Raw genomic sequence first — 26,105 nt, forward strand, 5'->3', positions numbered from 1 at the left:
GGCTGTTGCCTTTCTAGTGAACTTCTGGGAAGCATCCCATTGGCCAGAGTTGAAAACAGAATTGTTGGCCTTATGAAAGAGAATTCAAATTTTCAACACCTCCCATGAGACTTCCGAAGGAGATAATTTATTTTTTTAATTAAAAAAAACCCCACACGTAATTAATCAGCTTAATTTTAAATGAATCAGATACAGTAAAATAAAAGATTTGACAAATCATACAATTCTTGCAAGCAGTGTCATACATAGAATTTAAATGCCTTCATAGCAAAACTGTCAAACAGACACCAAATGACTTTTAATATGGGGCTGGTAAATCAAAGGTAAGAATTTTAAAGAACAGTACCGATTCAAGAGTTATGCAAGTATGAACTAATATTAGTAACCAAAACATCACCAGAATCATCATAAAAGCCTTCTCTACTTACCAACTCTTCCAAACTAATAAGCTGTCCAAATTCATCAGGCAACTGATTTAATTCATTGTGCTGCAGAAGCAGACTTCTTAAATGTTTTAGTTGGGTAAGCTCCTCTGGTATATCTTTTAGTCTATTATGGCTGTTGATAAAATAAAAATTAGGAAGAAATGCATTAGTAAAGAGGTAAAGGGACCCTGACCATTAGGTCCAGTTGTGGCTGACTCTGGGGTTGCGGCGCTCATCTCGCTTTATTGGCCAAGGGATCCGGCGTACAGCTTCCAAGTCATGTGGCCAGCATGACTAAGCTGCTTCTGGCGAACCAGAGCAGCGCACAGAAACGCCGTTCACCTTCCCGCCGGAGCGGTACCTATTTATCTACTTGCCCTTTGATGTGCTTTCGAACTGCTAGGTTGGCAGGATCAGGGACCGAGCAATGGGAGCTCACCCCATCGCAGGGATTCGAACTGCCGACCTTCTGTTCGGCAAGTCCTAGGCTCTGTGGTTTAACCCACAGTGCCACCCGCGTCCCAATACATTAGTACTTTGTTCTAAAACAATCTTGCCTGTTTATCTACAAATGTTACACGTCCACAAGAACTTACTATCTACACATAACTAAAAACTAATGTACTTAAACTTTCCTCACCTCAATCTTTACTTTAAAGATCTTTAAACTTTTTTCCATTCCTTAAACATGTTCTGTGTACAAAGTTTGTACAATATATTTACCTCACATTAAGTTTCTGGAGATTTTCCAGTGTTGCTATAGCAGAAGGAAGAGATGTCAGTTGATTATCATGCACCTAAAAATAAAAAGAAATTGTCAGCAGTTTTACTTACTTCAAAAAAGTAAGAATTGTTCCCTGTACCAAACAGTTTAGGATCCAAGCATTACCATCAGCCACTGCATTATATTCTGAACTATGTCTGAAAATATGGTGATAAATGACAAAGCTCTTTAAATCTTTCCAGTTATTATTTAACACATTGTTAGAGTGTGTTTATTTATTTCGTAAAATTTTTATACTACTTGATTGCATGAACACAAAAATGTATCTTTAACATAAGATCTATGCATATCCCTGAAGATTACGAAACACAACAAAGCTCTTACAGAATGAAAGAGGCCTATTTCCCCCACTTTTCATCATCACAATATGAATATGAAAGCAACATTAATCAAAAATATTGTACTCACATCCAATACAGTGAGAGCAGGCAACAGTCTTAGATCATCAGAAAGACACTGCAGTTTATTCGAAGATAATATTAGTTTGGTGAGATCGGTTTGCTCCCACCACCGTTCATCAGTACTAAAGGAAAGGTTTTGCTTCGCCTCTTCTGGAGTATCCAAGTTTATTCGCCATACATGTGGAGGGACTGGAGACAGAAAAATGAACACAAGAAAAGCCCTTCTGGATTAGACCTAAGGCTCACCTAGTGCAGCATCCTGTTCTCTGTGGTTGACCAGCAACCTATGGGAATCCCACAAGAAGTCACCATTTGCAACTTCCAGCAACTGCCTCTGGAGGTAAGTAGGAAGTCACCAGAGCTAGTAGCCACTGACAGTCCATGAATTTGCCCAACCATCTTTTAAGACAACCTGAGATGAAGGAGAAATGGTTGTATTCAACACCCCCCCCCAATGAAACCCACCCAAATCAATCGACCTCGTGTTAGTTAACTTCAGTGCTCCTACTCCAAGTAGGGCTGGCGCTGGATGCAACCCAAGCTCTCCTCTTCCCTTCGCCCAGGCTTAGGAAATAATAAGCGGGTTCTTCCCCCAGTTGCCAACCTCCATCCAGCCCCCCACAGGAAAGGCACATTATAAACTTCAGAGGGATAATAAAATGATGGCCAATGCCCATTCAAATGCCCCCAGACTGTGGCAGACGAGAGGGAGTGGAGCAAAAAATAAAAAGACCAAAGATACAGAATGTCTGTGGAAGAGGGGAGACCCTTTTCCGACTGTCTGAGAAAATATTATGGTCAAATGAAATCGCAGGCAGGATTTGAAATATAAGCAAAGGAAGGAGAATAATAATAATAGTCACCATTATTATTTATTTGTACCCCACACAAATACTATAGACAAATGAAATCTCAGTCTGGATTTGAAATATAAAAAGGAGAATAATATTTATTTGTCCCCGTACAAATATCTGGCTAGATAAAATTAATGTAATACAAATTACTGTATATGTTTTAGGGAGGAGAAGTATTGTATTTAAGGCAGTAGATAAAAGATTTGAATGGAAACCTCACAGAAGAGTAGGGAGTCAAAATTGTGTGGAAATATTTTTTAAAATTTTAATTATTATTATTAATAATTATTATTATTAAAAGAGAGAATGAAGCCGCCCCCTGCTCAGCACACGCCCCTGGAGTGCTCGGGCCCCAACCAGCGCTCTTTCCTCAGGAATAAAGCGGGAAGCAGCCGGGCGCGACGTGAGGGGAAGACGCGGCCTCCGCTGCCGACAGGTGGGGACCGCCCGGTCCCCTCAGGAAACGCAGCGCAGCGGAGGCAGCCGCGGCCTCGGCCCGCGGAGACGGGGGAATCCAAGCGGCGGCCCCGCTCACCTTCGGTCAGCCCGCGGCCAGAGAGGTTCAACTGGCCGCTCTTCCGCGCCGTCCGAATCAGCCCCTGGGGCACCGCCGCAGCGCCGTCGCCCGCGCCCCGCCTGAAGCCCGCGAGAGAATCTCCCGCGCCTCTTCTTCGCGCCCTGGACATGGTCTCCGCCGACCCGCTCGGTTGCCCGCACCGGCTGAGCCCCTCGGAGCGCAGCGCAATCCCGGGTTGAAACGCGGGCCCGCCCGCCTTTGCTCGCGTCGTAGGCGGTTGGCGCCTCCTCTTCCGCGCGGGGAGGGGAGCGACCCCAGAGGAAAGGCCTGACTGAGCTCCCGTCTGAGCTTTAGCTGAGCCGGGACTTGCTTTTTTATTTTAACCGGGAAGCACAGCAAGATGGCTATAGAGTATATGTCGGCGGCTTTTCTCCCTGAAAGTATGCACGCTGAAGTCATAAATAAGAAGAGCCTGTGTAGTTGGACTGAGTGGCAGAGCTCACTGAGCTGCCCCATCGAATGGGCAAAATGAAGTGTGCATGCAAGACGCAAATTTAGTATCTAGAGACGAAGGTCCCCCAAGCCTAAGGTGCGACTCCCTGGCAGGCATCGCCTCAGCTTTTTACAAATGAAACGCTGTTTATTCCGCTCACCATTTCCTAAGAGACTGTTCTGAGCCTGTGGAAGAGTTCTGATATACAAGTCGTGTTATAAACGAAATTCCGGCTCTAGGAATAACTATATACATGAGCAACTCAGGCTAGTATCTGACGAAGTAAGACTGGAGTCCACAATGTGCGGACATTGGGTTGCACCATTATTTATTTCCAGATTCGAAAAGCATCGGATGTTTTTTACAATCCCAGTGTGGGAAACAAAGTAATGACAATCAAGGGAGCAAAACGAGATACAAACATTGCAAAAATCATATAAACAGGTCCGACGAACAACTCAACATTTCTATTATAAGGTTAAACAAGCAAGCTACGGCAACAAAATTGCTATTGCCAATTTAACCAAACACTCAGGTATAAAGAAACAAATCATTCAAACTGAATAAACAACCAATGGTCTTAGCAAACCCCTCTGTTCCCTCTCACACAGAGGGCGTACAAAGAGATTATCTCATTCTGTTGCTTTTGAGTTAATTTAGCATGCATCTTCCCCCTACCCTTAATAAATACTTAGTCCAACTTTCTGTCTAATGGCTGCTAAACAACCCAAGGAGCTTGTAATGCGAATGGACCCTGCTGCAAATTAAACACACAGAGAGATAAACAGATAGAGAGAGATAAGACTTGTTCACTTCAGTTAGTCCTGTCCAAAGCCAGGCAACCCTGCAGCTCACAACCCCAGCGCTAAGTAGCTGCCTTAGTAAATAGCAAAGCGTTCAACGTGACACGCCTCCGCAGAAAACCTAAGCGCGATTACCGCTTCGAAACCAAAGGCACATCCGAGGCATGCGCAACAAAGTGTTCTATGGAACCCACACACGCGCGCGCGCCGCGCAAAGAATCAGCGGGAGTGGGCATGCGCAGGACGCTAGTTCTGCGTGTCTACCGCGGCTGGGCGGCTCGCTTTGAGCAGGCGCAGGACTGAAAAGGCTCTTGCGCCGAGGAGGCGCGGGGTAGGGCCGCGGAGGATTGTGGGATATTGCGGCCCAGGCTGGTTGGTGGCGAAACGATCGCTCGACGGCGGTTAGTTGCGTGCGTGACGGGACTGCGATAGCTCGACGGGAAGCGCTGAGGGACACAGGGAGGAGGCCACCGTCCGGTTCTCCAGGGTCGTGGCGACCCCCTCTCCCCTCGATGTGTTTGTAGTGACGGGGGCAGGAGGAGGAGGTAGCGCGATGGCTTCAAGCAGCGGCACCGACGTGATCCAGGTCACCAACGTCTCCCCGAGCGCCAGCTCCGAACAGATGCGGACTCTCTTCGGCTTCCTGGGCAAGATCGAGGAGCTGCGCCTCTTCCCTCCCGAGTGAGTCCCGCGCGGACGCCCCTCAGGGGCCGCTTATGGCCGCCGCAGTCGCGCCTCATACAGGCCTAGGCCTCAGGGTGGCCTAGTGAAGGCCGCGGAGCCTCGCGCTCGGCTGCTTCCCAGCGCGGCGCGCCTACCAGGCCCAAATTGGTGGGGGCGACGACGGAGGAGGAGCAGCTGGGCGCGAGGTTGCGAAGGCCGCCATTCTCAAAGCCATGGTCTCGCCTCACCATCTTGCGCTCATGGAACGACAGTTGTTCCCCCCCGCCATTACACTTCTCTTCAGGGGGCGAAAGCGACGCCATTAGTCGCTTCGCGTTCCTTTCCCCAGCCGCCTCTTTGAGACGTAATTTAAAGCCGGGTTTGAAGCAGGTAGAAGAGGGTATCGTGGCGAGTACTTCGCCGTGGACCTGCAAGGGTTTCTTAACTCCCAAGTTGTTTAAAAGGAAAGGAACAATGGAGTGACTTCTGCCACCACATTTAAGCTGGCGAAATGAAGAGAAGTTAATCTATAGTGGACTTTGCTGTGTGTAAGGACCGTGCGCTCAACTTCGTTCAGTTTAGGATGTGCTCAAAGAGGGTCGCCCGCACCCCGTTTGTAATTGTGCCCAAGCTCCGTGTTTTTGGTTTTTTTTCCTAAGCCTAGTGACTGAAAATGCTGAAATCAGCCCAATCTTTCAGCTGAGCGTAATTTATGGAAACAGTAACACATTGATTGATTTATTAAATACACGTGCCGCTCTTCCAGAGGAGCCCAAATTTATATTTTCACCAACAAATGTTCACAATATGTTATATGAACTGTACTGTGAACACCCCTTGAACTTGATACGGGTATTTATTGTATAAAAGGCGCCTTTATTTACACTTCTGGGAATCACTGGGAAGTGATTTCCCTTCCTGGCAATATTTCACTGATGATTTTTGTTACCTGGTTTAGCATGGCCGTATAGTGCAAGTTGCAACGTTATATAAACACACTAGCAAGAGGTTTGTGTGACTCCAGTCCCAAATTATGCTATCTACAAACCATAGTTTAATTTTTAAAGTTAACATGCACTGATAATGCCGAAAAGCAGTAATCTATACTGTCTGCAAATTTTTCAAAACATAAGGTTATGTTGGTTCTGCTGGTTTGTAAATGAAACCTGGGAGCAGGAGAACATTGGTAAGGCCTCCCCCCTCTAGCGCCTCCATATTATTGCTTTTAGAGTTCTCCAGGAGTTTGAGGGCAAAGATCTGAAGTGGGGAACCTCCTCAATAAGTGCCCTGCAATGTGCAGTCCTGATTAAAATCCCAAGTACTTTATACACTTTGGTTTTGCAAACGTTAGTCATGTGGAAGTTTAGTTTTAAAAAATACAGTAGACAATGCAAGATTGACTTCAGCCAACCTTCCTTGCTTTAGAGCTCTATTATTTGTCTGATAGGGTGTAAAAACCATGTGTAAATCATTTATACCTGCTGTGACTAAACAAGGTCTGTTGTCTTGTCACCACCTGCCACAGTTCATTTCTGTGAGCCACATCTGTACGTAATGTTAAATAAATATTAATTCTCAGCCTCATCAATTAGTGTTTTCTGTGAATTAAACTAAGACAGCAATCCTATATACTCACTTACCTGAGAGCAAGTCCTAGTGAACTCAGTAGGACTTACAAAATAATATTTTAATATCTACTTAAAGTTACAGATAGGTAGCCGTGTTGGTCTGCCATAGTCAAAACAAAATAAAAAAATTCCTTCCAGTAGCACCTTAAAGACCAACTAAGTTAGTACTTGGTATGAGCTTTCGTGTGCATGCACACTTCTTCAGATAGTGTGCATGCACACGAAAGCTCATACCAAGTACTAACTTAGTTGGTCTTTAAGGTGCTACTGGAAGGAATTTTTTTATTTTGTTTTGACCATGGCAGACCAACACGGCTACCTATCTGTAACTGGAACTATGGAAGGCACCACATTGAGCCGCATGAAATGGAAGTCCATCAATGGTATCTGAAGAAGTGTGCATGCACACGAAAGCTCATACCAAGTACTAACATAGTTGGTCTTTAAGGTGCTACTGGAAGGATTTTTTTTATTTTATTTTTTATCTACTTAAAGTAAGACTGGAATATACGTACACTTGTGAGGGAGTATATTTTAGAAATAGGCAGTAGAATGTTTTTCTGGAAAATGTAATAATACTATAAATTGATTGATATCTTGATTTGACATGTTTGAGTTACAGTTAGTAAATACAACTTTTTAAAAGTATGGATTGTTTCCAAGGCTGCATCAGTTGTGTATCCCCCAACCCTGGAGGGGTGATTAGATTCTGTTGCATGCATGGAAGTCCCTTGCTTCAGCAGAGCTATGGTGTTGGATCTGGCCCTAGGTCATATTAATCTTACATGCTGAAATACTCTGTTAGGGAAACATTAAGCAAAATGCAGTTATGCTGCAATCCTAAGCACACTTATCAGGGAGTAAGCACCGTTAGCTAGAATGGAATTTACTTCAAAATAAGTAAGTACAAGTTCAAACACATTCAAAATTTTACTTGGAGATTGTTTTTATTGGATTCAGTTACTCATAAATGTTTTAGGATAGGACTTGGGAGCTCAATAGCATGTACTTCACTTGTTTAAATGTTAAGGAAAGTAATATAGGTTTCACGCTTCTCAGTATTTAGGACAACAGTATGTTCCATTGAAAATAATTGTATCTATGAATTTAAAACTATGCGTGGTATATAATGATATAATTATGTGTTTATTTAAAACACTACTGTACCACCCTTCTTCAATAATACTGGGGTATTTTAACAGGATAATACTATTCCAATAAGAACAATACAATAAAATACATTACAGTCCATAGTGGACCAGCCAGATCATGCCCAGGCTCCATATTAACAGCCCACAAATAGGCATTTATTGAAGAGTGAAGAGGTAGGTCTCTAGACAACATTGAAAGCCCATCAGAATTATTGCTTGTTTTATTTTGGGGGATGGGGAGGCACATACTTAGAAGCTGGGCACAACGATGGAAAAAGCCTTCTTGATAGTCACAAGATTCAGTTCAGCAAACTACAACACAAGTGGGAGGGCTTTATAAAAGTGCTTAGCACTCAGACAAGTCTATGATATCCAACTCCAAAGCTGTTTATATTTAATGTGCTTCTTGTGGATAGTAACCTAGACAAAGTTCATTGAAACTTTAAAATTGCCCAGTTTGACTGATACTAGGTCCATTATTTTACTAATTAATTTCAGGAAGCAGAAGGTGTATTGTTAGAAGTGAAGAAATGTTCTGCTACATTTCATCCGGGATAAACCTTCTAGCAACCTCTGTGGGTTGAAACATATGTTTGTTCCAAATTAGCCCAGACTAGGTGCATGACAGAATCCCATGTCAGTCACCTATTCCTGCTTTTGAAATCTACAGTGGTGCCTCGCAAGTCGAAATTAATCCGTTCCGTGAGTCTCTTCGTCTTGCGGTTTTTTCGTCTTGCGAAGCACGGCTATTAGCGGCTTAGCGGATTAGTGCTATTAGCGGTTTAGCGGCTATTAGCGGCTTAGAAAAAGGGGAAGGAAAAAAACTCGCAAGACGATAGGGAAATTCGTCTTGCGAAGCACCTCAAAAGACGGAAAACTCTTTCGTCTAGCGAGTTTTTCGTCTTGCGGGGCACCACTGTATCTGCAACTAATTTTAGATGGTGAAGGGAAATTGAAATGATGAATTTTCTACCTTTACCACTAGATGTCTCTTCCTCCAGAGATAAAGGTATTGTGCTGCTGCCCAAATGATGCCCTAGTATGGTATATACATCTATTGTGCAGCTGTGTATGACCTTATTTTGTAATAGCGTCTCTTGATTATTATTTTTTTGCATGTAGTGACAGCCAGCAAACCACAATGGTAGTAGAGAAGGCTAATACCCATCAGATCTCTTGCCTCTTGTGGCTGCTTCATTTAATGGCAATGTAGTATAATATGAAAATAAAATACCATTACAACTCACTTTCAGTTTCATCTTCAGTCAGGTAATTCACTGATTTTGTTGGTCTTGCATTTAATATTCTTCCAATTTTTTTTCCTTTCTAGTGACTCCCCTTTGCCTGTTTCTTCCCGTGTGTGTTTTGTAAAGTTCCAAGAACCTGACTCCGCAGTTGTGGCTCAGCATCTGACAAATACTGTATTCGTTGACAGAGCGTTGATAGTCGTACCATATGCAGAAGGTTTGTGAATTGTTTAATGATCTATGAAGCCATAGAATAATGGTACTAAATCCTGATGTAGCTTAATAGCATGAAGTTTAGCACGTAAAACATTGAAGCTATTTACCTATTTAAAACCCTTGGTATACTGACACTGCTTGCTTTTATCCAAAAGTGAAACAATTAATTATTCAAGCAAAAGCTGGAACTTGCCTGTCAGTCTTTTTGCAAAGGCATTTAGAATATTGATATGTTTAAGCAGCATTATTTGAATTTTTGTTTCATCAGGCCCCTTCAAGATAAGCAGTCTTTTAAAACTGATACATTTAAACAAGATAACTTGCATTAAGTAACTTGGCATGTGTTGCCGTATGATTCATTCTCATAGAGAGTGAGTGGAAATGTGCTGCCAGTTCCAAGGCAAAGTTCTGTTTATCATAGTTGACAATAATAATAATATAAAAAAAAAATACCCTCAGTACAAATTCTGGTACACCAAGGGTTTGATCTCAATTAGACAGAAAATATATCCAAAGGTGCTAAATGAGCACTGGGTGTTAGATCTTATTCCGCATTTTCTTGTTCAGCCTTGCTATATTATCTAGAATTTCACTAAATAATAAACTCTTCTCTCTGTTATTTGTGTGTGTGATTTTTGTAGTGGAGAAGGCAAATGCAAAGGCCCTTCCAGATGACTGAAACAGTGGGGTCCTCTGCAGCTACAGGGGATTCTAGACATTAACTAAAGGCCAGCAAGCACTCAAGTCCCCAAGTGTTTTCCTGGTGTAATCACTTGTTAACAACATTTTTTCTCTTCTTTTTCTTACATTTTTAGGGTGTTACAGTAATTTGAAAACAATGAGCAGGGTTTGGGAACATAATTCAATAATTCAGTACCAAGAAGACTGCTCTTCTAACGAGTTCTATTAAACTTCTGTAGATTTCATCACAACTATTTCAAAGGCACCATTAATTGATAAACTAGTTAAATCGCTTGATTACAGTAAAATATGTGTAGTCTTGCACTTAATTCCTGCACTCACAGGCAGCTGGATCTCATGGAGGTCAGTGGGATTTAAGCAGCCTAACTATGCAAGATTGTAGTGCAAGTCTTACCATTACCTGTTTTTATAAAAATATGTTTACACATTAACAAGGCAGAGGAATATGCAGTGTGCAGACCTGGCAAAGACCTAGTTGTAGGATATTCCTCACTGAAGCTATAAGTAGTGTAAACAACTTTTAATCCTGATCAGTTTTAAATTTCAGAGTAGAATATTTTTAGAATGTAATTGCTTCTGCTTTAGTTTGGACAAAATAACAATTGAGATATAATTGTTCTTGCATGAACATCTACATATCAGGGCCAAACTAGATATGACAGTCTTTGCATTTAAACATAGACTTTCCCCAGTCACATAGAAAGAGCAGTTTGGAAGTTGATCTAGAACAGTTAAAGAACTGAAGTGCACAGAATCCTTCCTGTGCCTGCAGCTTAACTTCCTTGCAATCTGTCCCTCTGTGTTTTTATCCTTATCTGAGCTCTGATGCTGAAAATATGCTCAATGTTTGCAGAAAGGGGCTGTGGGGAGGTAAGAGCAGGTTGGGGTAGGTTTCAGGGGCTCTCGCAGTTTTGCTTTTATTATTAAAAATGGACCCGGACACCCTTTTTATGTGATTGGGGGAGGACTGCTGCACTCATATCTAGTTTGGCTCTAATAGCAGCAGTCCTGCCCTGTCAATTTCGTTAAGACCTAATTTGGCTCTTACAGAATCACCATGTTTTAAGAGTTTAATATTTTTATCTTTGAAAATAAATGTTCATTGTGCTAGAAAGATAAATCTGGCACTAAGAAATCAGCCAAATATATCACTTGAGAATTTCCTGAAATTTGTTTAATGCAGCTTAAGTAGCTATTATTGTCAGGGCCTCAATTTGGTGGTGTAGGATATGTGTACAGCTGTGTAGTTTGTGCGAGAACTATAATTGTGGACACAGTACTGTATAAGAATACTAGGGTTTTTTTCTGTGAACTTGAACTACTTTGTTCTTGCAATTCTTCCATGTCTATGGAATCAAACAAACTACTCATCAGTGGTTCATATTGCAAGAACCCCATTTCTGCTAGGTACTTAAGCATCATTCAGTGAAGTATTTCAAATTGAGTGGGGTTGTTCATATGCATTGAACCACATGCTTAAGTACTCTGCTGAATTTCGATCTTGATTTTTAACTAGTGGTGATGGGTTTAACATTACCTAGCTGGAAGTATTAAAATACTGCACTGTGCTAATCACAGCTCCCTGTATCACTTACATTCCTGTTCTTTGTGTGTTCATATATCTTGGTGTTGGCTATTGCTTTGTGTTCTAGACTTACACAAAGTTCACGGTAAGGCATAGTACTATAAACTTCACTATGAAATTCAAGGATTTGGAAGGAACTCAGGTATTAACAGTGCCTTTGGGTGGGGTTGTGTAGGTTCTTTGGTTAATGTTTGTTTATTTTGTCTGTTTCTTTTTCTTCATTTCTACACATTCATGCAGTATTTCATGGTTCTAACAAAGCAGCAGTAAAAAACACTTGACGCATGAAAATTAACTGGTGAGGGGCCTCATTGCTTTTTTAAAAATTGTAGTTTTATTTCTGAATAACTTTTTTCCTAAAAATGAGAGGATCAGATGCATGACTACTTAATGGATGCAGATCTTCTATGAGGTGTCTCAGGATAAGAGAATTTTTAGTTAGATGCCAGAAATGTTATAGTTGCACTATTTGTGTGTAAACATAAATAATATCCTCTGAGACATAATTTTGCATGCAAAATTATCCCATAATCTCTATAGATAATGTTTATATTGATGCATTAATGCCCTGTATCTAAATGACCTTCCCCCCCTTTTCCCACCATAACTTTTGGTATTGAAATTATGACAGCTCAGTGACAGAAGAAAGATAACAGTGCTGTGTATTATACATTTGTTTATATTATCGGCACTTCTCAGTATAGGTGGAAGGAACCATTACCTTTATTTAACAGTGGTTTTTCTTTTTTGTTGTTGTGTTTTACAGTTCTTTTCCCTGGTTCAGCCTGAACTATATACCAGGCCCTGCTGAAAATACCACCCAACAGTTTTCTTCTGCAGCTTATCCAGTTTCTCTTAAGTGCCCTGTACATATTGTATGTTTTATGATGAGATGCAGTCTTTTTAATATGTATTTCAGAAACGCTACTGGTATTTGCAAATATATAGTACAGTTGTCTTATTGAACTCTCATATTGGGGGCTTGGGCACATTAACAGATTAAGCCATACGTATAGGGCTTTTGCTGTTGGATAAAATTACAACGATCAACATTACTCTTTGTCCCACATTGGACCTCATTAGTAAGGTTATTCTCTATTCAGGTTAGGCAGTAAAACTAGTCCCTTGCAGGCTACAAGGCTGCAGAGCAGAAATTTCTTCTGAAATGGCAATATGCAGCAGCATTCTTGGTATAGTAAGCATGACAAACAGTGGAGCATGTACTTTACTTCACAGGTAAGGAATGTGCCACATTTTAGGCATTTACATAAACGCATACACATGGACACATATGCAGAACCTTTATTTGAAGCTCTGTGGAGACCTTCATATCCATGTGACATGTCAGCAAAAGCCCTACATTTTTTCTTACCTTCGCTTAAGATTTACAAAATTGTATGGTAGGTGTAAAAGAAATCATAGTGAACTGTACCATATTATTAACCCCTAAATCAAACTTTTTTTGTCTTGTGTATCTTGATTTTTCTGTGTGCTTTATAGTGAAGCAGCCGACACGAGTCGTTGTTCATAAAACAGCTTTTGAAAGTTGAGAGCACACCCCTGGAGAACCGACTGTGCTTGCTTACGTTTGGTTCATGACTTAAAAATCGAGTACAGGTGATGAAATCTTGGCAGTGTTAACAAACAAGTAGTGTGTATTGTGCTATTTTTTTATTCTAGAACTTAACCTTTTGTAGAGAAAAAGGAACAGTCAAATTTTCACACATTGAAGTTTCATTCTGGCATACAAATTAATGATAAATTATTAAGAGATCAAACATTGTATTATAGCCAACATAAGTACTTGCAGCAAACTCAGGTGGTGTTTCAGGGAGACATTTTCTGGGTGTATTTGTGTGTGTGGTTTTTTAAAAAATCAGTGGTGAGTGTCTTCTAATGCAAAGCTGTCTCTCTGCAGGAGTTATTCCTGATGAGACTAAGGCTTTGTCTCTCCTGGCACCAGCTAACGCTGTGGCAGGTCTTCTGCCGGGGGGCGGACTCCTGCCTACACCCAACCCACTTTCTCAGGTAAGTATACATCTTAGGAGATGTATAGGAGAATGTACAACTGCATATATCTGTATTTTCTGAGATAACACCCATTGCACCAAAACAAATAGAAAAAATGTATAACAGGATTGTGGCAGGTAAGAATCCAGATAACCATGCCTCTCGCTTTAAAGAACTCTCTGGTTTGAAACTTGATTCATGGTTATGCTTTGAAAGATGTCCCATTTATTCATTAAAATATAAAGTGGGAAGACATGCCAGGGGTGGGGAGACGAGCAGTTTTTGTAGTTGCAGAAGTGACCTTTGCAGTCTTCTGGGGTGCCCTGCTTCCAGTATAACGGTGCTTCTTCATGAGCAGTTAGTTGAGAGGATTAGCTGGCTGCATAACAACTGCATCAGCTTATAGGTTGAAGAAAGACAGTTTTCAGGCAGGCAACAAGAACTGTCACACTAACAAAACAAAAAAAATTCCTTCCAGTAGCACCTTAAAGACCAACTAAGTTAGTTCTTGGTATGAGCTTTCGTGTGCATGCACACTTCTTCAGAAGTGTATCTGAAGAAGTGTGCATGCACACGAAAGCTCATACCAAGAACTAACTTAGTTGGTCTTTAAGGTGCTACTGGAAGGAATTTTTTTTGTTTTGACTATGGCAGACCAACACGGCTACCTATCTGTAACTGTCACACTAACACACAGTGTGATACTGGTAATGCTATTCTTATTTCTCACACAGCCTCTACAATACTTTCCCTGGACAAGGACTGTACTGTGGAGGCTGGAGTTAATGAAAAAAGCTCTCTAGCTTCAGAAATCCCAGAAGAGGAGTATTCTAAAAGCTAACTGTAGAGATTTTCATCAAAGCTATACAGAAGAAACCTCTGCTGTAGGTTTCAGAAAACTGCTTTCTTGGGGCTTCCAAAGGTCAATCTAGTCCTGCCCATGTTTTCTTGGATAAAACCCCTAAAATAGGTCTTTAGTCAATAAGTTTAGCAGCGCTAGATCCTGTCCATAATGGGATCTTGTTAAAAGTGTACAAGTAGTTTTAGTAGCAAGGCCGGCATTGAGCATAGGCTTGACCCTGTGCCATATGGTAGTACGTCTGTTGCAGACTAGAATGCCACAGAACCCAGCAACTTAACCACAGCTGCCTCTTAAACTTATTTTAAACTTGTTAGCATGCTGTTGGTTAGACACCCATGAACTAGGACTGTCACCTGATTAAGTGATTAAACTTACTTTAATTGTACAAGTTGCTGTTAGCTAATCAATTGATTAAATCTGCACCTGCATAGATCAGTAGTTCTTAAGAAGCAGAGCATGTTTTATGGATCAGGTTACTTGGAAGTAAGTCCCAATGCTACAATTAGTCTGCTTGGAAGTGCACATTGTGACTCCTTGCCTTGGTGGCAGGGTGGTTTACTCGTCCTCTTTCCTTTAAAGACAACAATTTAAACAAGTGAGGTGAAGGCTAGAAGTTGCACCAGTGCACAAGAGTTATGTGTCACATGCATGCATCTTTCCTTCTATCACCTGCGGATTGGAGAGGAGGGAAATGTCAGAACATTAATTTCTAAAGTCAATCAGGGACTTAACTAATTTGAAAATCTTAAATCGATTAATTGGGTTAATTAATCGAACTTTGCATTCCTAACTAGGACACACATGCTAGATAACAGGGAGTGATAGTATATATGCTTTGCAGAAAGCTCAGATTCAATCCCCAGAATCACTATTCAGGTAGCAGATAACAGGAAATACTTTTTCATATGCTGGAGAGCTGCTATGATTTAGCGTAGAAAATGCTAGGTTAGAATGATAGTAGTCTTACCCCTGTATAAGTCAGCTTCCTATGTCGCTTCATATGAATGTGCTGCAAGTCATTTTACATCAGTACTTGAACATTATGCAGAACAGTTCAAAACTATTCCTTGCCTTGTGCAGATGGTGGAAACTGTTTTCCTGATTGTACATTCTGGTATAATATGCTGTCTACTTCTATTGATTCTCTTTATTATAGATTGGTGCTGTTCCCTTGGCTGCTTTGGGAGCTCCAACTCTTGACCCAGCCCTGGCTGCTCTAGGGCTTCCTGGAGCAAATTTAAACTCGCAGGTATATTGCTTGTGTTACATTCACATACACTTAAGTTTATTTTTAATTTGTGAATTTAACAAGGGGGGGAGGAAAAAATAAAAAATTATAAGCATAATTTTTTGAAAATGAAAAATATTATTAATGTATACCATCATCAGTGCACCTTAAGGGTACGGTAGCCATCAGTACAGCCATCTTGTTTCAGTAATCCAAATAGGTACCCACACAAAATTGGTGTCTGTAAGACATATGTTCATATATAGCCAGGGCAGTGAGGTCCTCAGACCATTGCATGCAGATAGCAGGTGTTTATCCTTTAAGGCTTGCAATATAAGTCTTTCAGCAACTAAGGGCTCACAGTATTCATTTTTTGGTTGTGCCTTTAATTTCTGTACTGTGGGAATATAATTTCAAAGTACATGAGCATCTGCAAATATAACATATTTTGCCACTACAAACTTGATATGGATAGCAACTTCAGACCACTGGAGAAGTTCATACCATATGTCTCAATGAGGTACCGTATTTTTTGCACCATAACACTCACTTTTTTCCTCCTAGAAAGTAAGGGGAAATGTCTGTGCGTGTTATGGAGGAAATGCCTACGGGTGGCATGCCTACGGATTTTCCTCCTCTAAGAACTACGTGCGTGTTATGGTCGGGTGCATGTTATAGAGCGAAAAATACGGTATTTTCAGCATTACACCTCCATCCAGCATTATCTGTAATAGGCAGTGCCTTCCTTTACAGATGTTGTAGAGTGCAGCATACCTGGAATATTAATTTTTGCTGTATCAATCTCAATTTCAAATCTAAAGAAACATTCCATATTGATTTTGAAGCATTTTTTATTTCTTTAGGCTCTACTATATATGGTTTTGGACACTATATACTGCTTTGATCTAGAATTTAATGAAACTGATACTTAACCAAGAAGATTCAGCAATGAGTTAAATATGATTTTACATCAAGCATTACACCTCCAGTATAAAAATTACAATAATTAGTCTTTCTATTATTTCTATAGATTTGTAGCTATCTCCCCAAGCCCCATTTGTTTAGAGACTCCATGGAATTTACATTTGTTTAGTCCTGCAGGCTTCAAACTGTGTTTTTTAACATCATGAAAATGCAAGATTTGAGATAGTGTCATTGATACCCAACACTATTCCTCCATTTCATATAATTCAGATGAAGCAGTTGATTTGTTAAATCTTTATCTCAGCCCAGGAATGGATCAGAGCCTATAAAGCTCAATCCGGACAAAACATTTGGTGAAACTTTGGTCTTTATCATTACTCATGTTCATATGACCCATTTGATATATAAAACACAGGGTAGCACTACCCACTGGCAGAGCTTCTTGTTGTATTTATTTTATTTTGCTTTAAAAGTTTTATTTGATAGAGATTTTCTTAAATAAATGAAATGGTTTGTATGTTTAAAATTGTACAGTCATACCTCAGGTTATGAACACTGCGGGTTGCGCGTTTTCAGGTTGCAGACTGCGTCAAACCCGGAAGTACCGGAACAGGTTACTTCTGGGTTTCAACGCATGTACAGAAGTGTCGAATTGTGTCACATGCGTGTGCAGATGCAGCGCTGCGGGTTGCGAACGTGCCTCCTGCACGGATCGCGTTCACAACCCGAGGTATGACTATTCATGTGGCCTGTCCTCAAAGCCAAAGTTTTGCAAGAGTTAGTTATTGTTACTTCATCAGCATATTCTGTATTATGAACTCTTACTCATTCTCTTTAGGGGTTCTCTCTACTCAAACAGGGCATCACGCAGGCAAGCTCTATATTTATATCTATGGTCAATTGACCCCCACTATCCTATTTCCTAGTGTGGCTAGATTTGATTAGATTTGCTTACCTTTAAAAATTTTGCAGATGAAAATTGCTGGAATCTTTAGAGTCGCATACCTATCTATTATAAAGGTTATGTAGAAAACTTGTAATCTGGAGCAAAATTTCTAAAGTGTGAGTCTCAATAAACTCAGTGCAACTGACTTCACACTAAACAGATTAGGATTATGTTGCACTGGCTAACTTTAAAAGCTCATAGTTATCCACCATTGGAGTTCACACTTGGGGGTAACACAACTTCTAAGCAACTATCCATCTTGGAGACTAGCTATATAAGAACATTTGACCCGTAGTCAAGCTTAATATATAATTTAGCTTGTAAAATAAAACTATAGGTACAATTGAGAATTAAATGTGCATTGCAACTTTAAAATCTAACATTACTGTCAAGAACCACATCTGTCAATTAGATTAAAGTACCATTAATGTTTAGAAAACAATTGCTACAAACATAGCACAAGTTTAGCTTCGCTCTTTTCACTCAACAGCTTAACTGTTAAACCTTTGGCATTTTAAAGAAACAGTAAAATAAAGACCAGTTCTTCAGCAAACTGGACACTCTCAATCAATGCAGTTGAGAATTAAGTGCTGACATTAACCACTACAGGTCAGAAAGAAAATTGCTGTTCTGTGCCTGGAACACTGTGACCCTATCAGAGAACATTAGGTGACTACTTCCATGAGACAGAGAATCTTCTTTTGCATATTCGCTTCTTTAATCTGCAAATGTCTGCTCACTTGGGTTAGATTTAGGGGCTGTTTGGATATTCTTTCCTTCCCTTCTGCAAATTTTCGACTTCTTTCAATGTTAAAAGCAATTTTTGATTAATTTTCTTTACAGTCTCTTGCAGCAGATCAACTACTAAAGCTTATGAGCACAGTGGATCCAAAGTAAGTTTCAATTTTGATGTTTAAACTGTATCATATTATAAAATAAATTTATAGGACACTTCATAAGCTTAAAGCCATTGAAGCAGTGTAAAAGATAAAAAGAGAGCAAAACACCTGGAGAATGGCAGTGCATGCACATCATGATAAACCATAGTTAAAGGTTTACTGCGTACATACGATTTTCCCTCTGCTTCTCTCACAGTCTGAGTGGGAGCAGCAAACCATAATCCAAATAAAGGATCATGGTTTATTTGGGTGAAGCAAACCATGATTCTCAGTTCAGATGTAGCACTAAGCCAGGGATCATGCTTTGCTGTTCCATTCACACTACAGGAGAGTGGAGCAAATTGGGAGCTATCTTGGCATTCATGATAAGCCATTAACTATGGGGCAGTGTGATCATAGGAAACGGAGGTCAGTTTGTAGAGAGCCTCTAGAGTATTTTTATTGTGGAACCCAACATCTTTTATTACAGAGGAAGCAACATTTTTTAATGCTGTTGCGGATCCAAGGCCTATTACGTTGCCAGTTCTTAACTTGTCTTTTTGCTTTTAATGGTTATATTGAAGTTTTGATTTTGTATTTTTGGTCAATTGAGTTGAATATATGTACTAGCTACCTATTCATCCAGTTTTGGATAAACTGATGGGGAGCAGGACCACTTTATTGGTTCTACTAAGATGCTTCTCTTCCTTTGGTTTTTTCCTCTCCCACCACGATTTTAATCCCAACTGCATACAAACTTTGAAACTTTTAAAATTAGTGCCCATGTCTGATTGAGCCATCAATCAAATGTTTTCTTACCATCACTTTTTCCTTTTGTGTTGTGTCTGTTATGAGCCTATGGGTGGGGACTCCTCTTTTATTAATCATCTGTCAGTTCCTTCGTTACCATTTTCAAAAGAAGAGGGGAGTAAAAATAAATGATATATTTTTGGTTTCTAGGCTGAACCATGTAGCTGCAGGTCTCGTTTCACCAAGTCTGAAAACAGATACCTCCAGTAAAGAAATAGAAGAAGCCATGAAACGAGTACGAGAAGCACAATCCCTGATTTCTGCTGCTATAGAGCCAGGTAAACTGATCTTGACTGTCTTTCTTGTATTACAAAAACTACTTGTTGTTAGAATGCCAATGACATCAAATTCTGCAGGATGGTAAAAATGGGGGCATGGGATTGAGAAGAGCTCCAAAAGATCTGTCCAATGTCAATGAATGGGCAATGAATTGTCAAATGCTGTTCAGTGGAAGAAAGTATAAAGTGAGGCGAATTGGTGCTATCTTTGTCCATATGCTGATGGGTTCTGAACTGGCAATGGCTGACCTGAAAAGATATTATGTAGTTGTTGTGAATAGCTCCATGAAAAAGATCAACTCAGCATGCAACAGTTTTGTAAGGCAAATTTTGTGTTACGAATAGTTTAGAAAAAGAGACCATAATGATTTCATACACCTGTGGTGTCATCACACTTGGAAGACTGTGCAGCCCTAATCTCAAAAAAGGATATCACAGAGCAGAAAAACATGATGCCCATCAAAATGGGCAGTTCTTCTACAAAGAAATATGATGTATGGAGCTATCTGGTTTATCAAAAATGATGAATAAGGAAGAATGTGATAGAGGTGTATAACATTTATGCGTGAAGTAGAGTTTTCTTCATTGTGGGGTCATCCAGCAAAACTGAATGCTGGGTGATTCAGGACTGACAAAAGGCGGTACTTCACACTGGTGATGGCTAGCTACTAACTTACAGGGCTTTGAAAGGCAAATAGATAAATTCATGGAGGATAAGGATATCAGTGGCTACTTGTCATGATGGATGTATACTACTTCCTAGATCGGCAGCAGTATGCTCCTGAAAATACCACTTGCTAAGTAGCAACACCAGGAAGCCTTTTGTTCACATGCCCTGCTTATGGGCCCCTCATAGGAAGCAAATAGACTTCTGCAGATGATCGGATGCTGCGCTAAATAAACCTTTGATGTGATCCAGCAGGGCAGCTCTTAAGACCTCAGCGTTGAACAAAACTTTGGCCTGCTCGTAGATTTTAGGCACTTTGGCTTTTTTAAAAATCTTTTGAAAGTTCCTCATCTCTTAATGAATGTAAACTTGCAATTTCATAGAATGGTTGTGTTAAAGAATTCAGATGTAGGAATTGATGGTTTTTCTCTCTTGAGTAAAAAAAAACTCATTCACTTTCAGCTTTTTGTACAGAGTGCCCCTGAAGGTGGGCAGCCAAACATAGATGTCATATGATAATGAAAGGATTCCAACTTTTTAATATTTTAATTCCAGATAAAAAAGATGACAAGCGAAGGCATTCAAGATCCAGATCACGTTCAAGAAGGAGGAGAACTCCATCTTCTTCTAGACACAGGTAAAATTTAGTGAGGTGGGATCATTGACAGTCCAAAAATCAAAGTGCTTTAGGATATTTCTCTTGTTATGCTCCTTTAATTATATATATGACGATAGAAAAGAGTTTTGTGTACCTAGGATTTGAAAGTGAGTAAAAGGGCAAACTTTTACCAGGTTATGGGTGAAATTATGTTGCACAGAACATGTTCTCAAACCCTGATTATATCCTTGATTCAACATATTAAGCTGCATTTGTTGAATATTAAAACTAACAATTTAGCATGGTTGGTGCTGGAAAGAGTTGCATCAAAAGATGGCCACAATTATTGTGAAGGTAACTTTTTTAACTTAAGGTAACTTTTAAGGTCAACTTCATTGAGATAAATTGAGAAGTTGGTTATGGGACAACTCAATCACAGTAAGTAAAGTACGGTACAATACAGTAAGATGAATATTAAATATTGTTCTGTTCAATAGACGGTCAAGGAGCCGGTCAAGGAGACGATCTCACTCAAAATCAAGAAGCAGGAGACGATCTAAAAGTCCTCGGCGACGGAGGTCGCATTCCAGAGAGCGGGTTAGAAGGTCTCGGAGCACATCCAAACCCAGGTAACCCCTAGAAACTTAGTACATCCTTCAATACGAAAAGTATCAGAATTACAATCTTGGCTATTAGAAAGTCAGAGCTATAGCTACAGGAGTTTGATAAATTCATTATGCAAGGACAGTGAGAGAGTTAATCTGCTTGTACCTTTTTTATCTAATTGGTTTTTTAGAGACAAAAAGAAAGAAGAGAAAGAGAAGAAACGGTCTAAAACTCCACCAAAGAGTTACAGCACAGCCAGACGATCCAGAAGCACAAGCAGGTGCCGTATAATCTATAAACTTGCATTTACTTTGCAAAAGTAATTGTGCATATCCTGCTGCATCGGACTGACGAAAAGAGGGTTATATAATATCAAAGAAAAGCATTTTCTTTGAACTATAGGGCTTCACATAACAAAGATGATGTAAAACATATTTAATGAGTTCATTTATGTAAGTTTTTCCTATTTTGAGAGCCAGCAGACCCATTTCATGCAGGCATCTTGCAGTCTGAACTGTAGGTAGGCAGGTTGCTCTTTCCTATATACATAGCCCCCTTTTACTTTCCATTTCTAAGGAGTAACAAAACCATAGGGTTGTATCTGACACTGTGTGAGCAGAAAGCAAGCTGATGTGAGAGATCTTTACCTTCCCTTCCTCACCCCATACCTTCTCCCCAAAAAGCCTGTCCAAAGGTCAGCTGTCCCCCTCCCCCCACCCAACCAAGGAAGGCGATAGTTAATTCTTTATTGACAAAAGCTCGCACTTACAGCAGCTCCTAAGGTGCACCAGAAGCATACAAACGCTTCTAGTGTTTACGTAGCTGGCATTAACTTTCCCATGTTTGTGCCCCAGTGGAGCAGTTGAAGCAACAGTGGGACCATGCGCTCTCCCCCCAGGCTTATGTATCCTCATTTGACAGAGTACACACACGCAACCTGAGACTTCTCTTGCACAGAAGTCGTTGCTGTACCTCCCTCTTCAAGACCCTCCTGGTTCTGTATAGACAACATGGGTATGATGGGAATTTTTAAGTGATACTAAAAAACAATGGAGATGTTTATTTGAAGGCATATTGACTTCTGTTATTAATTACAGAGAAAGACGGCGCAGAAGAAGCAGAAGTGGATCTAGGTCACCTAAAAAGCCCAGGTCGCCCAAGAGAAAGCCGTCCAGGTCTCCTTCACCAAAAAGGTTTGTTTGTTTAACAAATCCATAAACTGTAGACTTCTGCTTTGGGAAGGACACAGTGAGAAGGCAGCTGTCTCATTGTTGCAAGGAAATCCTTGGAGCATGTTATTTTGTTAATAAGTGTACTTAGATTACCATGACTGTGGCCGTTTGAGCAAACAATGGTATATACTGGGATATGTTAAAAGGATTATAGCTTTTATTATGTTATTTTTATAAATGTTCTTTGCTATATAACATGTCAAAATTGGTGACCATATAAGTTGTAGAATTTCCTCTTTTTTATATCTGTACACATCTTGGTTTATTTAGTGTCTCCATTGTTGTCCTACTTTATGTTAATTAGCAGCTAGTGCCTGATGCTGCCTGTGATTTTTTAGAAACAAAAAATACTGTGTTTTTGAAAGGAACAGTGTAGTTTGTGAGTTGGACCTATCACACCCAAAATTGGGTGAAATAATTTCTTAGTCTGCCATCTTGATTCAGAATGGCACCCAGAACCCTTGTGGTGATTCTGGCAATGGTAATTTGAGAGGTGGCAGAAGCTATGTCAAAATGGCCAAAGTCACACTAAAGTGATGTTTCAGTGCACCACCTTGATTCACAACGGTGCCAAGTAGCAACGAAGTCTGCTGTCCCGCTGAAGGAACCCTCATGCTAAGTTTGGTGATGATATTGCGAGAAGCAACCAAACCTGTGCCAAAAATTGAAGAAGTGACATTTCTCTCTGCTGACTTGATTTAAAATGTCAACCAGCTTCCAAACATTTACAAAGATCACTATCCCCACTTTGTTTGGCAATGATATCTCAAGAGGCAGCTGCACCTATAGAGAACAGACAGACAGACATATCCCTTTCCAAAACATAAAATAGTTTAAAATTTGGGGCTGAGAAGGTATTTTAAAAACTAAAATCAGATTGATGGGAGGGCTTGTTACATTCATTTTAGTGCTTGTAGCCAATACGGTTGATATTTTTGTGTGAATAATTTGATATACTTCTAAGGAGAATGGAATTGTTTGGATGGGTTTTAGTAAACTAGCTTTTATAGAGTTATAGGCAAGAGTAAATTTCTTTAGCTTGAATCTGAATATTACCAACAGATCAGTCCAGCAAAAATCTCACCCCTCGGCAGAACCAGTTTTGGATTTACAGCTTGCCATAACCATGCTTTTTGTTCAAATTTGGCTTCTGGCTACTTGAAAGGGGGCGGGGAGGAGAACTGAAATATTTCACCGATCCTACAAAATGCCTATATTTCTCAGTTTCTTGAATTATCTTACTGCCTTAGGCACAAAAAAGAGAAGAAAAAGGATAAAGACAAGGAGAGAACCAGGGATGAACGTGAGAGGTCAACAAGCAAGAAGAAAAAGAGTAAAGACAAAGAGAAGGATCGAGAGAGAAAGTCAGAGAGTGACAAGGATGTCAAAGTATGCTTTAAAAATCTGTTTTGTTTGTTTGTGCAATGCCCTACTTAATCCTAGAATCCCAAGAGCCTTTAAGCATGTCTTACATATTTTGCTTTGTGTTTTATCTTGGCAAAGCAGGTCACAAGGGATTATGATGAAGAAGAACAAGGCTATGATAGTGAAAAAGAGAAAAAGGAGGAGAAGGCAGCAGATTCTACTTCCCCAAAACATAGGGAGTCACCAGCCGAAAAAGGGAGCGGAGATACAACAAGGGAGTCCAAAGTCAATGGGGATGATCATCATGAAGAGGATATGGATATGAGTGACTGAAAATTGCCTTGGCAGTGAAAACAGTTGCCGACATGCATCAGTGTCATTCCTGTGTGATTCCTTTATGCTGTACTTGTTTAACCTTTTAAGCTAGATGTACACAGCTGTAACTATAACTGGTTGTAAAGCTCCTGATATTAAATAATTACATCAAAAGCTTTAGAGAAAGTGATGTCTGGGTTTCCATTCTTGTTATTGGCCAAACTGAATTGAGTAGCCCAGCAGTTCTTATTAAACTTGGTGCTGCTTTTTTCATTTTTGAGCAAAAAGCTGCATGCATCTTTGGCAGGCATGGACTGTTTGTGTTGTATGATCTTTTTAGTAAACCAGCTCACCTACAATAGTGTTTCTAGAGTTTGATTCATTTGCGGTAATAGAGCAAAATAGGGAATGCACTGGCTGCATGTTAACTGTGGCAAGAACATCCTCATCTCCTACAACATGGTGGATCTACTAAGGGTCTTAAATGTAGACAAAGAAACTAACATTAGCTTCATCTGGAAACAAACGTTCTGATAGAGATAACCTTTTTAGCCTTGTGGCTAAATCTTTTTGTTGTGGATTTGTTTGGCTTTGGCAAGGTTGAAATGCACTAGCCTTTTTTGATGCCCAATGTAAGGTGAACTTCGAGTCTAAATCCTTCTCAGGTGGTGTGTTTGATTTTTGACAACTTGGACTTCTTGAGATAGTAATGCAAAACTTCTGTAAGACAGAAGGGAGTGAACCTTGTGTAGTTAGTTCTTCATAACCTGCGTTTATTTCATTTTGTTTGTATGTGTAAAAACCCTGCAAAAAAGGATAGTGCATTTAAAAAAATTGAACTTCATGATAATTTTAAAACATGATGATTTTAAAACAAGTCTACTTGATAATGTACTTGATCGCAAGTTGTATAAACTAATAAATTTGTGTTACAGTCACTGAAGTAGTAACCTTTTGCACACAGTGATTTCCTGTTATTATGCAAAGTAGTTGGGCAACCTCTTTTAGTTCTGGACGTTTTTGGAGCATTTACTTTTGTGCTGGTAAAAACAAAAGTAGGCTACAGTCTGTGCCATGTTGATGTACAGTTTCTGAAATTGTTTTACAAGACTTTGATAATAAAACCCTTAAATATACACTTGTATTTGTACTACAGTGTACATGTATCTATTTATGCTATTGACTTGTACGGCATTACCTCACTTGTCTCCTATTCACGTTTCCACTTTGGACCAGGCATAAACTGATGCATAACTCTGCTTCCAGGCATTTCCCACATTACTTTGGGAATGGGAGAACAAACAAAAAAAGTGTTACAGTAAGTCCTTAAAAGAGGAAATATACAATGTAGTCTAAAGCTTTCGTTATCACTGGAATGTCAACTCCTGTATTTCTATTTTTAAAAAGTGGGAAAATAAGGTAACATCCAAGTGCCATTCATTCTGAATGCCAATCTGTCAAAGAAAACTTGCTCTGATAACCAGTGGAGGCTGTTAGAAGTTACATGTTAGTAACCATATTGGGTGGGTAACCTGTGACCCTCTAAATGCTGTTGCACTCTCAACTCCCTGGGGGTTAGGATGATGGAAATTGTAGTCCAACATCATGTGGAGAGTCACAGGTTAGCCATGCCTGACCTACATTATTTGTTTGAATTTTATAAATTTAACACAAGTAGCATATGAAAATGACATTTTTCCACAGGTGTTTTACAGTGAAAATTGCTATTTAGAATAACTTCTTAGAATTTATGGATATGTAACTTTCTAAATAACTGTGAGGTATTTTCTCAATATAGTGAAGTATATAAAGAATGTCTCCCAGCCTTTTTTTTTCCTAGAAAAAATGTAACCTTACACTCAGAAGATAATGAAGTACTCTTGTCTTTAGATAGCTCCACTGATGAGTATGTGCTGG

General features: G+C 39.9%; 2 protein-coding genes across 15 annotated transcripts in view; one reads left to right on the plus strand and one right to left on the minus strand.

Annotated features, from left to right (window-relative positions):
- LRRC40 (leucine rich repeat containing 40) overlaps positions 1 to 4,478 on the minus strand; it is a 37,919-nt gene extending 33,441 nt beyond the window's left edge. For 4 of the 9 annotated variants that reach the window (XR_013840336.1, XM_079982250.1, XM_079982251.1 and 1 more), the window contains exons 1-4: positions 3,000 to 4,382; positions 1,618 to 1,799; positions 1,149 to 1,222; positions 429 to 558 (exon numbers count right to left, since the gene is read on the minus strand). Coding sequence is in view for 8 of the 9 variants with exons in the window: in XM_079982250.1 (XP_079838376.1) it covers positions 429 to 558; positions 1,149 to 1,222; positions 1,618 to 1,799; positions 3,000 to 3,150 (537 nt within the window). In the remaining variant the exon portion in view is untranslated. Of the gene's footprint in view, positions 1 to 428; positions 559 to 1,148; positions 1,223 to 1,617; positions 1,800 to 2,999; positions 4,385 to 4,412 lie in introns of those variants that run through there. The other 5 variants (XM_079982248.1, XM_079982249.1, XM_079982252.1 and 2 more) reach the window with 4 other exon arrangements.
- Positions 4,479 to 4,648: 170 nt separating this feature from the next.
- SRSF11 (serine and arginine rich splicing factor 11) lies at positions 4,649 to 25,324 on the plus strand. 6 transcript variants are annotated; one of them, XM_079982255.1, is made up of 13 exons: positions 4,649 to 4,958; positions 9,050 to 9,183; positions 13,388 to 13,497; positions 15,498 to 15,590; positions 17,332 to 17,364; positions 18,283 to 18,332; positions 19,278 to 19,405; positions 20,628 to 20,709; positions 21,168 to 21,299; positions 21,467 to 21,556; positions 22,374 to 22,469; positions 23,759 to 23,897; positions 24,012 to 25,324. In XM_079982255.1, exons 1-13 carry the CDS (start codon positions 4,831 to 4,833, stop codon positions 24,204 to 24,206), a joined length of 1,410 nt encoding a protein of 469 aa, XP_079838381.1. In that variant the 5' UTR covers positions 4,649 to 4,830; the 3' UTR covers positions 24,207 to 25,324. The 6 variants fall into 6 exon arrangements, with proteins under 6 accessions (XP_079838381.1, XP_079838382.1, XP_079838383.1 ...); XM_079982256.1 differs by having other exon boundaries at positions 4,650 to 4,958; positions 24,015 to 25,324; XM_079982257.1 differs by lacking the exon at positions 17,332 to 17,364 and having other exon boundaries at positions 4,650 to 4,958.
- Positions 25,325 to 26,105: the final 781 nt, after the last annotated feature.

Source organism: Podarcis cretensis, assembly GCF_951804945.1.
Source record: "Podarcis cretensis genome assembly, chromosome: 6".
Classification (NCBI taxonomy): domain Eukaryota; kingdom Metazoa; phylum Chordata; class Lepidosauria; order Squamata; family Lacertidae; genus Podarcis; species Podarcis cretensis.